This window comes from Mobula birostris, chromosome 2 (assembly GCF_030028105.1).
Source record: "Mobula birostris isolate sMobBir1 chromosome 2, sMobBir1.hap1, whole genome shotgun sequence".
NCBI classification, from domain to species: Eukaryota; Metazoa; Chordata; class Chondrichthyes; order Myliobatiformes; family Myliobatidae; genus Mobula; species Mobula birostris.
In genome coordinates, this window is record NC_092371.1 from 96400499 (window position 1) to 96414591 (window position 14093).

At 42.6% G+C, this 14093-nt stretch overlaps 1 protein-coding gene across 2 annotated transcripts in view; it reads right to left on the reverse strand.

Moving 5' to 3' along the window:
• hira (histone cell cycle regulator a) overlaps positions 1–12990 on the reverse strand; it is a 140805-nt gene extending 127815 nt beyond the window's left edge. The window contains exon 1 of one of the 2 annotated variants that reach the window (XM_072245413.1): positions 12864–12990. In XM_072245413.1, coding sequence (XP_072101514.1) covers positions 12864–12900 — 37 coding nt within the window. In that variant the 5' untranslated portion in view covers positions 12901–12990. The remainder of the gene's footprint in view (positions 1–12863) is intronic. The other variant, XM_072245421.1, reaches the window with a different exon arrangement.
• Positions 12991–14093: the final 1103 nt, after the last annotated feature.

Sequence of the window (14093 nt, forward strand, 5' to 3'; positions counted from 1 at the left end):
TATCAGTTTTCTCTGTGGGCGGGCTTTACAGTCAACCTCTCTCTCTCTCTTTCATTGTCCATCAGTTCAGTTTAGTGTCCTGCAGCGCCATGGCAGAGTGTTCCAAAAAAAGAAAATATAAAACGTACTTCACCCCAGACTACACTAAAGTGTACCCCTGCCTAATAGGGGTCAAAAATAATGACAGTGTTGCTCGCTGCACTGTTTGCAACAGTGACTTTTCTATTGCCCATGGTGGGTTAAATGACTGTAAAAGACATGTTGGGGTGAGTCCTGGATTATGTCTCAACTAACCTTGAAGGACTGGTGCCAAACTACAAAAGTTTGCCAGTTGATCAGTTCTGGGGGAAGCTGTCCAAAGTAAAATCTGTGAGCACAGGGCAGTTGAGATTCAAAGAGCTCTGCCAGTTGATGAAGCTGCTTTTGGTGCTGCAAAATTCTAATTGTGATGTAGAAAGGGCATTCAGCATGGTGCGTCACATTAAGACAGAATTCAGAAGTCAGCTGTCTCACAAAACACTTGTGAATCTGATGTCTTGCAAAATTAACAAATTCATTGACACAGACTGCTATGAGGTTGAGACTTCTGGTTGAGACCTCCCTGAAATTAGTTTTTGCAGGGTGGGATGTCTGCCAGTAATAAAAGCCCTACCACCAGAATATGTCAGCTTGCCTCAGTTGGCAATTTAGGATGTTATTGCAAATCCCAGGCATGGCAAAAAAATATTAACATGAATTTTATTAACTTTATTCAACTTGAAATGCAGAATATTTTGCATGACAGATCAGAGAGAGGTTATTCCCATGATTATTAATTAATACAGCTTTTAGATGCCAATTTGTCCAGTGTTTTCCAGATAGTTCCAAGATTATAGAAATTCAGAGGACATTTCAGGTGTGCATTTGTCATCAATTCCAGGCAATGGCCTAATGTTGTAACCTCCTTCTGGTCTATATTCTGTGTTCCCAATACTGAGTTCTTGGATGTTCCACACACCTTCACCTCGGCACCGGTTACCATACCCACAGTTGCCTGCGCCCCACTCTCTGAAACAAGCCCCCTCAAAATATCATGGCCTTCCTCTCTCCACATAGCTAAGCATCAAATCAACTTTTGGTCATCTTTTCTGAATTAACCTTTGACTAGATGTCCATATTTATTCTCCTCATGGATATGACGAAGCTTACATTTGTCATGTTAAGAGGCTCACTATAATGCAAGTACTGTTAATGCAATTTTTATCCTAAATTAACATTTCTGTTGGAGTTTAATGTCTGCAGCTAAACAAGTTTGAAGTGGAGCCTGTTTTTCCAAATATTTTCAGAAGCTAAGCTATAGTTAACAATAAGGAACAAATTTGATTAAAATAAATAATCTTAACGGATTATAAAGCACCAATTAATTTTTTAATTCATTTATGGCATGTAGGCATCATCAGCTAAGCCAGTACAGTCGGCCCTCCTGATCCACGAGTTCCGCATGCGCGAATTCAACCAACCGCTAATCGAGAAAACCCGGAAGTGCCCTTCCAGCGCTTGTTGTTCGAGCATTATTCACCTTGCGTCTCATTCGTTCACTACTTTGTTACTGTGAAAAAAATGTCTCCTCCAAAGCGTCCTTATTCCCTAAACAAGACAGTGTAACAACTACTGTACAAGTATTACAAGTTTTACTCCTTGTTTGATCATTGTTCACCTCACGTCTCGTTCGTTCGCTGCTTGTTGTGAGCAAGAGGAATATGTACAGTTTTTTTGTCAATATTCGCTAAACATTACACTGTAACAACTATTTACATAGCATTTACATTGTATTAGCTATTATATGTAATCTAGAGATGATTTAAAGTATACAGGAGGTTATATGCAAATACTACGCCATTTTATATAAGGGACTTGAGCATCGACATTTTTTGGTATCTGTGAGGGGTCCCGGAACCAATCCCTCGTGGATAAGGAGGGCCGAGTGAATTTACTGCCCATCAAGAGATTCAAGTGACTTCATAAATCACAAGATTCAAGCTCAGTTCTTGAGCCACCAGGCCTACAGATTGGTGTTTGATTACCCTGTTAACAGATTTGATGGAGTATCACGCCTTCAGTTAGTAAGCTTCTCACCTCTCCTTCTAGAGTTAGGCATTATATTTACTGCCCAGATGCAATTGTTTAACATTAACAATGCCAAATATTGATGAACAGAGCACCACGAATTTCTGTACACTTAGCTCAGCTGTGACAATGAGACTTAATTAACTCATTCCATGTGTGTGTCAGTGGACTACCATGGCTACTTCAGTCACTTTTTTCCAATTCTGTGCCAAGTCACTGTTTGTCTAACTTTGCCTTTAAATCCTTCTGCTTCTAATGCACTCCCGTTAATATTAAAACACTTCCAGTGAAAAGGAACTGTGCAGTATTCCAAAAAAAATGCTGAGATTCAACTGATATTGAAATTAAGTACTTTGTACTAAAGATAGACTGAGTAAATTTACGACAATTGTTCTGCTTTATTCTAACAGTTTTAAGTGTCTCAAGGGTGTGGGAAACTTACACCCACCGGTTGCCTACATGGCAAAAATATCAGAACAGCAAAAATAAAAACTTTAAGTAGTAAAACTGGGAGATAGCAATGTATAAAAATCAAAATTGTGCTAAAGCATTACAACAAAGTATACAAATAAAAACAATAAACCACCACACATCAACCAGGTGCCGAACTTGGCGACACAGGCAAGATACAAGAACTAAACCAGTGACAACTCGAGCTGCACTGTCTTAATCATACAATAATACACCTAACATTCCAAAAGCTCCTCTTAAACACCACCACCCACCACGGGAGGTTCCCTGTTTCGTCCCAGTGCCAGGACCAATCAACCTGAAAGGCCAGCTCAGCATACAATTGGGCAGAGTAACACTGGGAGACTTTCTATTCAATCAAGTGTAACAGCACAAATTTAAGGAAACCTGCTGAATGCAAACCTCTAACAACAGGAATTCTGCAGATGCTGGAAATTCAAGCAACACACATCAAAGTTGCTGGTGAACGCAGCAGGCCAGGCAGCATCTCTAGGAAGAGGTACAGTCGACATTTCAGGCTGAGACCCTTCGTCAGGACTAACTGAAAGAAGTGCTAGTAAGAGATTTGAAAGTGGGATGGGGAGGGGGAGATCCGAAATGATATGAGAAGACAGGAGGGGGAGGGATGGAGCTGGTGATCCCGATGTGGCCTTCTATATATCGGCGAGACCCAACGCAGACTGGGAGATCATTTCGCTGAACACCTACGCTCTGTCCTCCAGAGAAAGCAGAATTTTCCAGTGGCCACACATTTTAATTCCATGTCCCATTCCCATTTTGATATGTCTATCCACGGCCTCCTCTACCATAAAGATGCAGCCACACTCAGGTTGGAGGAACAACACCTTATATTCCATCTGGGAAGCCTCCAACCTGATGGCATGAACACTGACTTCTCAAACTTCCGTTAATGCCCCACCTCCCCTTCCTACCCCATCCGTTATTTATTTATATACACACATTCTTTTTCTCTCTCTCCTTTTTCTCCCTCTGTCCCCCTCACTATACCCCTTGTTCATTCTCTGGTTTTTCCCCCCTCCCCCCTTTTCTTTCTCCCCGGGCCTCCTGTCCCGTGATCCTCTCATATCCCTTTTGCCAATCAACTGTCCAGCACTTGGCTCCATCCCTTCCCCTCCCGTCTACTATCACTTCAGATCTCCCCCTCCCCCTCCTACTTTCAAATCTCTTACTAGCTCTTCTTTCAGTTAGTCCTGACAAAGGGTCTTAGCCCGAAACGTCGACTGTACCTCTTCCTAGAGATGCAGCCTGGCCCGCTGCATTCACCAGGAACTTTTATGTATGTTGCTTGAATTTCCAACATCTGCAGATTTCCTTGTGTATGGGATAAAGTTACTCATTCTTTTTCTTAACAATCTAACAATCGCAAGGATACATTACTCCTGATAACACTGGAAGGAACAATTGCTTTACAATCTTTATGGGGACAAAGATCCATATTTTCATTGAAAACTGCCTCCATTATGCTGCCTGTCACAATTTCAATGCTAAACAAGACGGATTCAGGCAATGTTCCCTTAAAGGTGCAAGCGTGCAAACATCTTTTGCTACTAGAGCAAAAGGAATTTAAACTGTTCACAAAAGGTTGTCACCCTCTACTTCATTGCCATGTTAGGTATATTTCATGATCGTACAGAATCACATTTCCATTTCCGGTTACTGATGCAGATGGTGTTGACAACGTGGACTTTGCAATGATTTGTCTGTCGACTTTACAACTAATTTATTTATATTGTTTTTATTGAAATTATTGATTTACTGTGTCGAATTCTACATGTGTAACCTGCATGTATTGTCATGATGCAAAAGTTGCTGGAGAATTTGCAAGTGATAAGAATGCAGTGGTATTGGAAAATTTGACTTTTTAAAAGTGTCATTTAGCAAGCAAATCACATATGGACAGTGTACAAAAGCTCCAGCGAGAAAATCCTCATTACCAGCTCCACACCTGCTATGTACAGTTGCAAGAAAAAGTTTGTGAACCCTTTGTAATTACCTGGTTTTGTGGGTTAATTACTCATAAAATGTGGTCTGATCTTCATTTAAATCACAATAACAAACACAATCTGCCAAAACATAGGACACAAACAATTATACTTCTTCTCATCAATATTGAGTACACCATTTAAACAGACTAGGCTCAGAAAATTATGTGAACCTCTGGAGTAATGCCTTCTACAAAAGCTAGTTGGAGTCTGATGTTCCAATCAATCAGACGAGACTGGAGGTATGGGTTGTAAAGGTGACTTACTCTGTAAAAGACACACAAAGTCAGGTTACTGACAGAGTCTGTTCTTCTTAAGATCTGTCTATGTGCACCATGCCTCGATCAAAACAACTTTCAGAGGACCTTAGAAGAATTGTAGAGATGCATGAAGCTGAGAAAGGCTATAAAAGCATTTCTAAAGACCTGAGTATTCATCAGTCCACAGTAAGAGAAATTGTCTACAAATGGAGGAAACTCAGTGCTGTTGCTACTCTCCCTAGGAGTGGGTGTCCTGCAAAGATCACGCCAAGAGCACAATGCGCAATGCTGAAGGAGGTGGAAAAGAACCCAAGGGTAATAGCAAAAATCCTGCTTAAATTTCTAGAACTTACTAAAGTCTCTGTTCATGTGTCCACTAGAAGAAAAACACTGAACAAGAATGGTGCTCATGGAAGGACACCACAGAGGAAACCACTGCTCTCCAAAAAAAAACATTGCTACATGTCTCAAATTTGCAAAAGACTAACTGGATGTTCCACAATGCTTCTGGGACAATGTCCTGTGGACAGATGAGACAAAAATTTAACTTTTTGGCAGAAATGCACACTGAAATATTTGGAGGAAAAAGGGCACTGTCAACCAACACTAAAATATCATTCCGATTGTGAAGCACGGGGGAAGAAGCATCATGGTTTGGGGCTACTTTTCTGCCTCAGGGCATTTGGACAGCTTACAATCATTGCAGGAACAAAGAATTTAAAATTATATCAAGACATTTTACAGGAGAATGTCAGGGTAGCAATCTGTCACCTGAAGCTTAATAGAAATTGGATGATGCTTAAGACAGTGATCCAAAACACAAGAGTACATCAATAGCAGAATGGTTTAAAAAGAAGGAAATTTGTGTTTTGGGATAGCCAAGTCAGAGTAGAAGATCTTAACCTAATTGAGATGCTGGGGCAAGACCTGAAGAGGGCTGTTCATGCAAGGTATCCCACAAATACTGATGAACTGAAACAGTTTTGTACAGAGGAATGGTCTAAAATTCCTCCTCACCATGATCAGCAGCCACAGGAAACACCTAGTGGAAGTTACTGCTGCAAAAGGAGGTTCTGCTAGTTATTAAATACAAGGGTTCACATAATTTTTCCAGCCAAGACCATGAGCAACTAAATAAGGTGTTCAATAAAGACATGAAAAGTACAATTGTTCATATGTTATTAGTTAGTAGATTGTGTTTGGCTATGATGGTGACTTTCTATTAAATTTTGGGAAAGCTTGGCTGCCTGCAGAAATTCACTACACTCATCCGCCTGCTCCACGATGGCACGACAGGAGAAGTGTTCTCAGATGGTTCCCCATCTGAGACTTTCAACATCTCAAATGACGTGAAGCAGGGGTGCGTTCTAGCACCAGTGCTCTTCAACCTCTTCTTCACCCAAATGCTGAAGCATGCTGTTAGGGACCTAGACCTGGGTATTTACATAAGATATCGCCTAGACGGATCGATGTTTGACCTGAGACGCCTTGCTGCAAAGACCAAAACGCTGAGGAGGCTCATCACTGAACCCTGTGTGCTGATGACTGTGTCCTCATGGCCCACCAGGAGAACCACCTGCAGACGATAGTCGACAAGTTCTCCGCAGCCTCAAAGCTGTTCAGCCTGACAACCAGCCTCGGTAAGACAGCAGTTCTCCTACAACCTGCACCAAACAGTTGCCCTCCTCAGCCATGCATCACCATCGACAGCACTGTCCTGAAGAATGTGGAGAGCTTCAAGTATCTAGGAAGCACCATCTCCAGTGACGGATCCCTTGATAAAGAGATCAAAGCCAGCCAGATACTCGGGGAAACTCCATGTCAAAGTTCTGGAGCACAAGGATATTCAGCTTTCAACCAGGCTCAAGATGTACAAGGCTGTGGTCCTCACCTCTCTCCTGTACAGCTGCGAAACCTGGACCCTGTACCACAGGCACATCAAACAGCTGGAGCAGTTTCACATGTGCTCTCTGTGGTCGATCATGAGGATTCGATGGGAGGACCGAATCACCAACCAGGAAGTCCTTGACAGAGCTAACAGCACAAGCACTGAGGCAAAGATCCTCCAGGCCCAGCTACGCTGTACTGGCCATGTAATCCGCATGGGTGAAACAAGGAACCCCAGGCAGCTGCTCTACGGTGAGCTTGAGCATGGCAGTTGCAATCAGGGCCGCCCCAAAAAAATATTCAAAGACAATCTGAAATCATACATCAAATGGGCAGACCTCCAGCCTCGACAACTTGAGCAGTCCGCAGCCGACAGGGATGTGTGGCACGCCGTGACCAGAAAAGCTGCATCTGACTTTGTGGATGACCAAAATCAGTGCCTTGCAGCAGCACGAGACCGACGCCACAAAGCTGCGTATGCATCTGTTCTGACAACCGCCATTCCACGTCCAACCTGCAACCACGTGTGTGCTTCGGCCTTCAGCCTCTGAAGCCACATGCGTATCCAGATGACTGCACAATGTTTAGTCTTCCTAGCACCCCAAGAGACAACCATCCATGATTGTGACTCAGATGAAGATCAGACCTCATTTTATGAGTAATTAATGCAGATAACCAGGTAACTGCAAAGGATTCACAAACTTTTTTTTTGCAACTGTACGTTTTGTGAGAGTGCAGATAAATGGGAGTGAAAGTAATCAGACCCAGAGGAGATCAAATTTCTTACTGACAGTTATTTTATTTTTTTTTAAAACAATGAACAACAAACTGGACTTTGTAGTTTATTATTCTTAGTATAGCTTCAGGTTTACTTCCACTTAAAAATTCAGTGCGCACGTTGTCCCTGGGCAAAAAAATAACACAGCACAAGATTTTTGCGAACACTGGTCATTACAAATTAGAAGGAACATCAGATTCAGGGCAGGTACAGCAAAATCGATAGCTGAAAGACATTGCCAGTTACGAAACTGTATCCCAGACTTATCCTCATTTTCATGACCTCGGTTTATGTTATCAGGCCAGGGAAGCAAAATTAGTCTGATGAAGAGTGTGCAAGATCACAGGAGGGGTCAGACAAACCTAAAACAGCTCATTGTGAAGTCAAATGGCAGGTATGTTAAACAGAGAAAGCAACACAATGGAGATGGGATAAGTGATTCAACAACCCGGTGATGAGATTAAAGCTCTGCAAACTTAGATACCACTTGCGCTGGATAACCAAAAAGCTATCCATCCTCCAACATGGCAAAGCTCAGAAACAGAGTACAAATGAGAAAGCTGAACTTTCTACAACCAGTTTAAACCAAACAGATGACCCCCTACAGTCTCCAGCACTACAGAGACAGTTTTCGGACAACCTGACTTTCTCCCGGGTATTAGGAAATTAGAGACCCACTCACAAACTTATCCCATCTCCATAATGTTGCTTTCTCTGTATAACACAATTGCCATTTGACTTCACAACTACCTATTTCACTGCAAACAACAGGAATTCTGCAGATGCTGGAAATTCAAGCAACACACATCAAAGTTGTTGGTGAACACAGCAGGCCAGGCAGCATCTCTAGGAAGAGGCGCAGTCGACGTTTCAGGCCGAGACCCTTCGTCAGGACTAACTGAAGGAAGAGTAAGTAAGGGATTTGAAAGTGGGAGGGGGAGGGGGAGATCCAAAATGATAGAAGACAGGAGGGGGAGGGATGGAGCCGAGAGCTGGACAGGTGATAGGCAAAAGGGATACGAGAGGATCATGGGACAGGAGGTCCGGGAAGAAAGACAAGTGGGGGGGAGGGGGACCCAGAGGATGGGCAAGGAGTATATTCCGAGGGACAGAAGGAGAAAAAGGAGAGTGAGAGAAAGAATGTGTGTATAAAAATAAGTAACAGATGGGGTACGAGGGGAAGGTGGGGCATTAGCAGAAGTTAGAAAAGTCAATGTTCATGCCATCAGGTTGGAGGCTACCCAGACGGAATATAAGGTGTTGTTCCTCCAACCTGAGTGTGGCTTCATCTTTACAGTAGAGGAGGCCGTGGATAGACATGTCAGAATGGGAATGGGATGTGGAATTAAAATGTGTGCCCACTGGGAGATCCTGCTTTCTCTAGCGGACAGAGCGTAGATGTTCAGCAAAACGGTCTCCCAGTCTGCGTCAGGTCTCGCCAATATATAAAAGGCCACATCGGGAGCACCGGACACAGTATATCACCCCAGCCGACTCACAGGTGAAGTGTTGCCTCACCTGGAAGGACTGTTTGGGGCCCTGAATGGTGGTAAGGGAGGAAGTGTAAGGGCATGTGTAGCACTTGTTCCGCTTACACGGATAAGTGCCAGGAGGGAGATCAGTGGGGAGGGATGGGGGGGACGAGTAGAGAAAGCAAGATCTCCCAGTGGCCACACATTTTAATTCCACATCCCATTCCCATTCTGACATGTCTATCCACAGCCTCCTCTACTGTAAAGATGAAGCCACACTCAGGTTGGAGGAACAACACCTTATATTCCGTCTGGGTAGCCTCCAACCTGATGGCATGAACATCGACTTCTCTTACTTCCGCTAGGCCCCACCTCCCCCTAGTACCCCATCTGTTACTTATTTTTATGCACACATTCTTTCTCTCACTCTCCTTTTTCTCCCTCTGTCCCTCTGAATATACCTCTTGCCCATCCTCTGGGTCCCCCCCCTTGTCTTTCTTCCCGGACCTCCTGTCCCATGATCCTCTCGTATCCCCTTTTGCCTATCACCTGTCCAGCTCTTGGCTCCATCCCTCCCCCTCCTGTCTTCTCCTATCATTTTGGATCTCCCCCTCCCCCTCCAACTTTCAAATCCTTTACTCACTCTTCCTTCAGTTAGTCCTGACGAAGGGTTTCCGCCTGAAATGTCGACTGCACCTCTTCCTAGAGATGCTGCCTGGCCTGCTGCGTTCACGAGCAACTTTTATGTGTGTTGCCTGATTTTCTTTGGCTTCAGTTTTACTGATATCAAGGTTAATCACCTTCACCTCATGAACTCTATTAGAAGGTTCACTTTTCAAGCATTCAGCTGCGGTACTGAATGCTTGTTCCTCTGTAAAGTTCATTCGCAACACAATTGAAAAAGGGGAAAATAGCCAAGATAGAGTCAGTAAACATCAAAATAGTGGATATGGCCCAGTCCATCACATGTAAAGCACTCCCCATCATTGAGCACATCTACATGGAGCGCTGTATTAGGAAAGCAGCATCCATCATCAAGGATCCTCCCTCCACCATCCAGGACATGCTCTCTTCAAATTGCTGCCATCAGGAAGTACAGGAGCCTCAGGACCCACACCATCAAGTTCAGGAACAATCACTACCCTTCAACCATCAGGCTCTTGAACCAAAGGGGATAACTTCATTCGCCCCATCACTGAACTGTTCCCACAACCTATGGACTCACCATCAAGGACTCTTCATCTTATGTTCTCAATATTTATTGGTTTTTTTTATTATTTCTTTTTGTATCTTTTGTATTTATAGTTTGTTGTTTTTTTCTGCACATGGTTTGTTTGTCCTCCCTATCAAATACAGCCTTTCATTGATTCTATTATTTTTCTTGTATTTAATAAATATGCCACAAAAATACAAATTTCAGGATTGTATATGGTGACATATGTACTTTGCTAATAAATTTATTTTTAACTTTGAAACTTTTTCCTCAGAATGCAAACCAATCAAATCCAATCTTATCAGCCTATCAGCAAAACGATAGAATAAATCTATCTGTTCTCGCAAGTTGTACTTTGAATTCTCTACTCAGTGCTCACAGTAGGCTTTTGCCAGCTCCTTCTAACTTCATGTTCTATGGCAACCTTGCTCAAAGTATGAGTAAAACAGTTGCATTCCAAAGACAAGAATGGCTATTTTTGACAAATACAGTGCCGATAAAAAGTATTCACCCTGACTTGTGCTTTTCAATAACACCAACTATCTTCATTGAACACGACGTATATTCCAAGATGGTGGCTAATCATCACTTTCTTAAGAGTGATTAGCCACAACCAATAAATACTGCATGCCCAGTGACACCATGTCCCATGAATGAATATTAAAAGTACACACACAATTTAATGCATATTCCAGACTGGAGACAAATGTCATCTCGGGTATCCAGCCAGGTACAGGTATCGACTTTAACCAACGTTTCAATGACCAGCTCTGCCATTTTCATCAGAGATGATGCCTGGGCATGCCTAGACCGGTGGTATTTATACCCCGTCGTCTGTCCCTCCTTATTGGTTAGTCCTCATCCAATCGGGTGTCTGCTGTCCCACCTTGTTAACAATCGATTTCCAGTACTTAAGAGTAAGACCTTCGTCTTTGTTAAAATTCTTTTATTCTGGTTTTATTTCAATAGCTTCCTTCATCAGGCAGTCCCAGAAGCCACTGGCATGGCATAGTAGTTTTGTGCTGCAGTCTGGCCATCCTGGAGCTCAGGACGGCTGGCATTTACACAATTCCCTGATAGGACGCATGCTGGAAACCTGCACCAAGGAGCACAGGAGGTGTATCCATTTGGATTACCCAGAGAATCGACAGTAGAAGAACATAGGATTGGCTTCGACAGCACAAAACTACTGTGCTGTGCTGATGGCTTTTGGGAGTGCCTAGTAAAGGAAGCCATTGATATAAAACTAGAGCAAAAGAATTTTAACAAAGTCAAAGGCCTCGCTCTAAAAAAGCAGAAATTGATTGGAAACAGCAGAAACCTGTTTAGATGAGGACTAACCAATCAGGACAGGTAGACGATGGGGGTATAAATACCATCGGACTAGACATATGCAGGCATCATTACTGATGAAGATGGCAGAGTTTGTCATCAAAGTGTCAGTTAAAATCAATATCTGTACCTGGCTGGAAGCCCACGAAGAGTTTATTCGTCATATACGCCGGGAAGACACTAGATCCTCTTTCAAATGTCCTTATCTCCTGCCCTAACTTAGAAAATAAGCAAATATTTAGTAAAAAGTGTAAGTATTGAGGTAAGAGGTAGAGGGAAGCTTCAAGCCGAAAGCATCGCTTTTTATTATTTCTTAAAACCATACAATCAGTGTATCTGCCTTTGTGAACATAAATGGCCAGAATTTTTCTTTGCACTTGTGCAAGCCCTTTATTGCAAAGTGACTCTGCCAAGCTTTCAAAATTTAGACTCAAGAAATTAAAGACTCATCATGCCAAATAAAAGAACTTCCCAATTTCACTCCACACCTGTTGAATTTCTGCTCACCAAAAGCTTTAAATACTTTCCTTCTCTTGAACCTTGTGCAAATAACTCTTGAGCTCTGCAATCCTTGTCATCTGCAAACCTTCCCACGGTTTATTCTTCCATACATAATTGTTGTGAATCACCATATCCCAAAGGATGCTAAAGCCTGTCAGCATGCCTCACCAGGCTCAAGGACAGTTTCTCTCCCCTGATACAAGACTACTGAATGCACTTCTTGTATGTTAAAATGGACTCTTGACCGCACAATCTACCTCATGGTGGTCTTCCACCTTGTTGTTCACCGACACTGCATGTTCTCGATAATTGTAACGCTCTAGTTTGTTTTCTGTTATTGTTTTCCCCTTGTACTATCTCGAGGTGGTGAAATGATCCGTGTGGGTGACATACAAAAAAAAGTTTTCTACTGCACCGCGATACATGTGACAATAATACACCAATTCACAATTAATATTCCTTGAGATCCATCATTACACAAGTTGAGGCTCCTCACCACTACTTTAATGTGTAAAACCCGATCAACTCTTAGAGACAATTGCCGTCACTCCTCATCCCATTGCTCGCCCTCATGTCCCTTCCCTAAGAATCCGAAGACCCCGCCGTCCACATTCCGCTTTCCATCCTTGCCTCCCACATCGCTATTTCAGCCCCGGATCTTGTCTCTGGCGCCATTCTTTGCACCCTCCCACAGGTGGATTCACTCGGTAGGTCCTTCACCTCCGAAATCGTACCGACTCCCTCCCATCCTCCCTCCAACTGACCATTCCCATTCCCAGCCCGCCCACCGGTCATTGCACAGCATCCCTCCTCATTCAGCCCGTCCCCGCACCCACTCACCATTGTGATGGACCCAAGCAGGTTTAAGTAGCTTCATGCTGGGCCGCGGGACCTGGGACTCACGCACGAGCCTCTCGGTCTCGGTGTCGGTGTCACTGTCCCAGGGCGGCCCGGCCTCTCACTCCGCTCCGCCGGAAGGGAGCAACACACTCAGCGCTCCCCACAAACCTCAGTGCCCCGAGCACAACGGCTCGGGAAAAATATCAAGGTCACCATAACCGTTCCGAGTATCAAATAAAACTCAAAAAGTTAGATTAGGTGTATAATTTTCAATGTAGTTGTAAAATATATATACTGAGGCTTCCATATATTAAGGCTTAAGAAAAGACTTATAATCTCCATTCATTCATTGGGTTGCAACTTGTTCAGCGTTTAACAATACCTCAACCATCCCTACTACAGAGAAATATTCAATTAGTCACTGCTATATTCAAATACACATTAGATCCACTGTAAACTCAGAATATGTATGTACGGGATTAAGAAAGAAATAATGGCCGGATCATCTGGTTTAGTTGCTTACACTGGAAAACAAATAGATACTGTCTTTTTTTTCTCCGAAAAGTGTCTGGAAACTTTTAAGATCATCTGAAAAGTTTAATGCGTCATTGGAAAATATTTATTTCAAAAGTGCAGCATTTCTAAATGATGTCCAGTGTACATCTTGTGCTCAAGTCACTTAGTTGTTTTTAAAAGGTGAAATTAACTGATAAATAATTTGGTATCATATAAGCAGGTTCCATTATTGTTTGTAGGAACTGGCAAAAGACCCAGGCAAATTATTCACTACAACAAATTACTAGATGTGAAAAAGAAAACAGTTATGCAAAGCAAATTCCTGTTGTATTTGGGAGACAAAACTAAATTAGGGTCATGACAGGGGGCCAGATGGCATTTAAACAAAAGATAAACTTGTTTAGCACCATAATGTTTTACTTCACTTTGTCTTAGCACTCTATAAATACTTATTTAAACATTTCTTTTTGAAAACTCGAACATACACGTTCAGTGCAAATCTATTGTTCAAGTTATCTGACAAGTTTTAATATAATGTTTTGGCGAAATCAAGTATCTAATTTATGAGGCTTTTCTATTTATTTCAAGACTGAACTTTAGGTGCTCTGACAACGAAAAGTATGCAATTAGATTGTAGTAGCTCCAGTTGCATGCTTCATAATGATTTTAATATCCTTTAAGAATTTAGAGTAAATGTTCAATTATAAACAGACT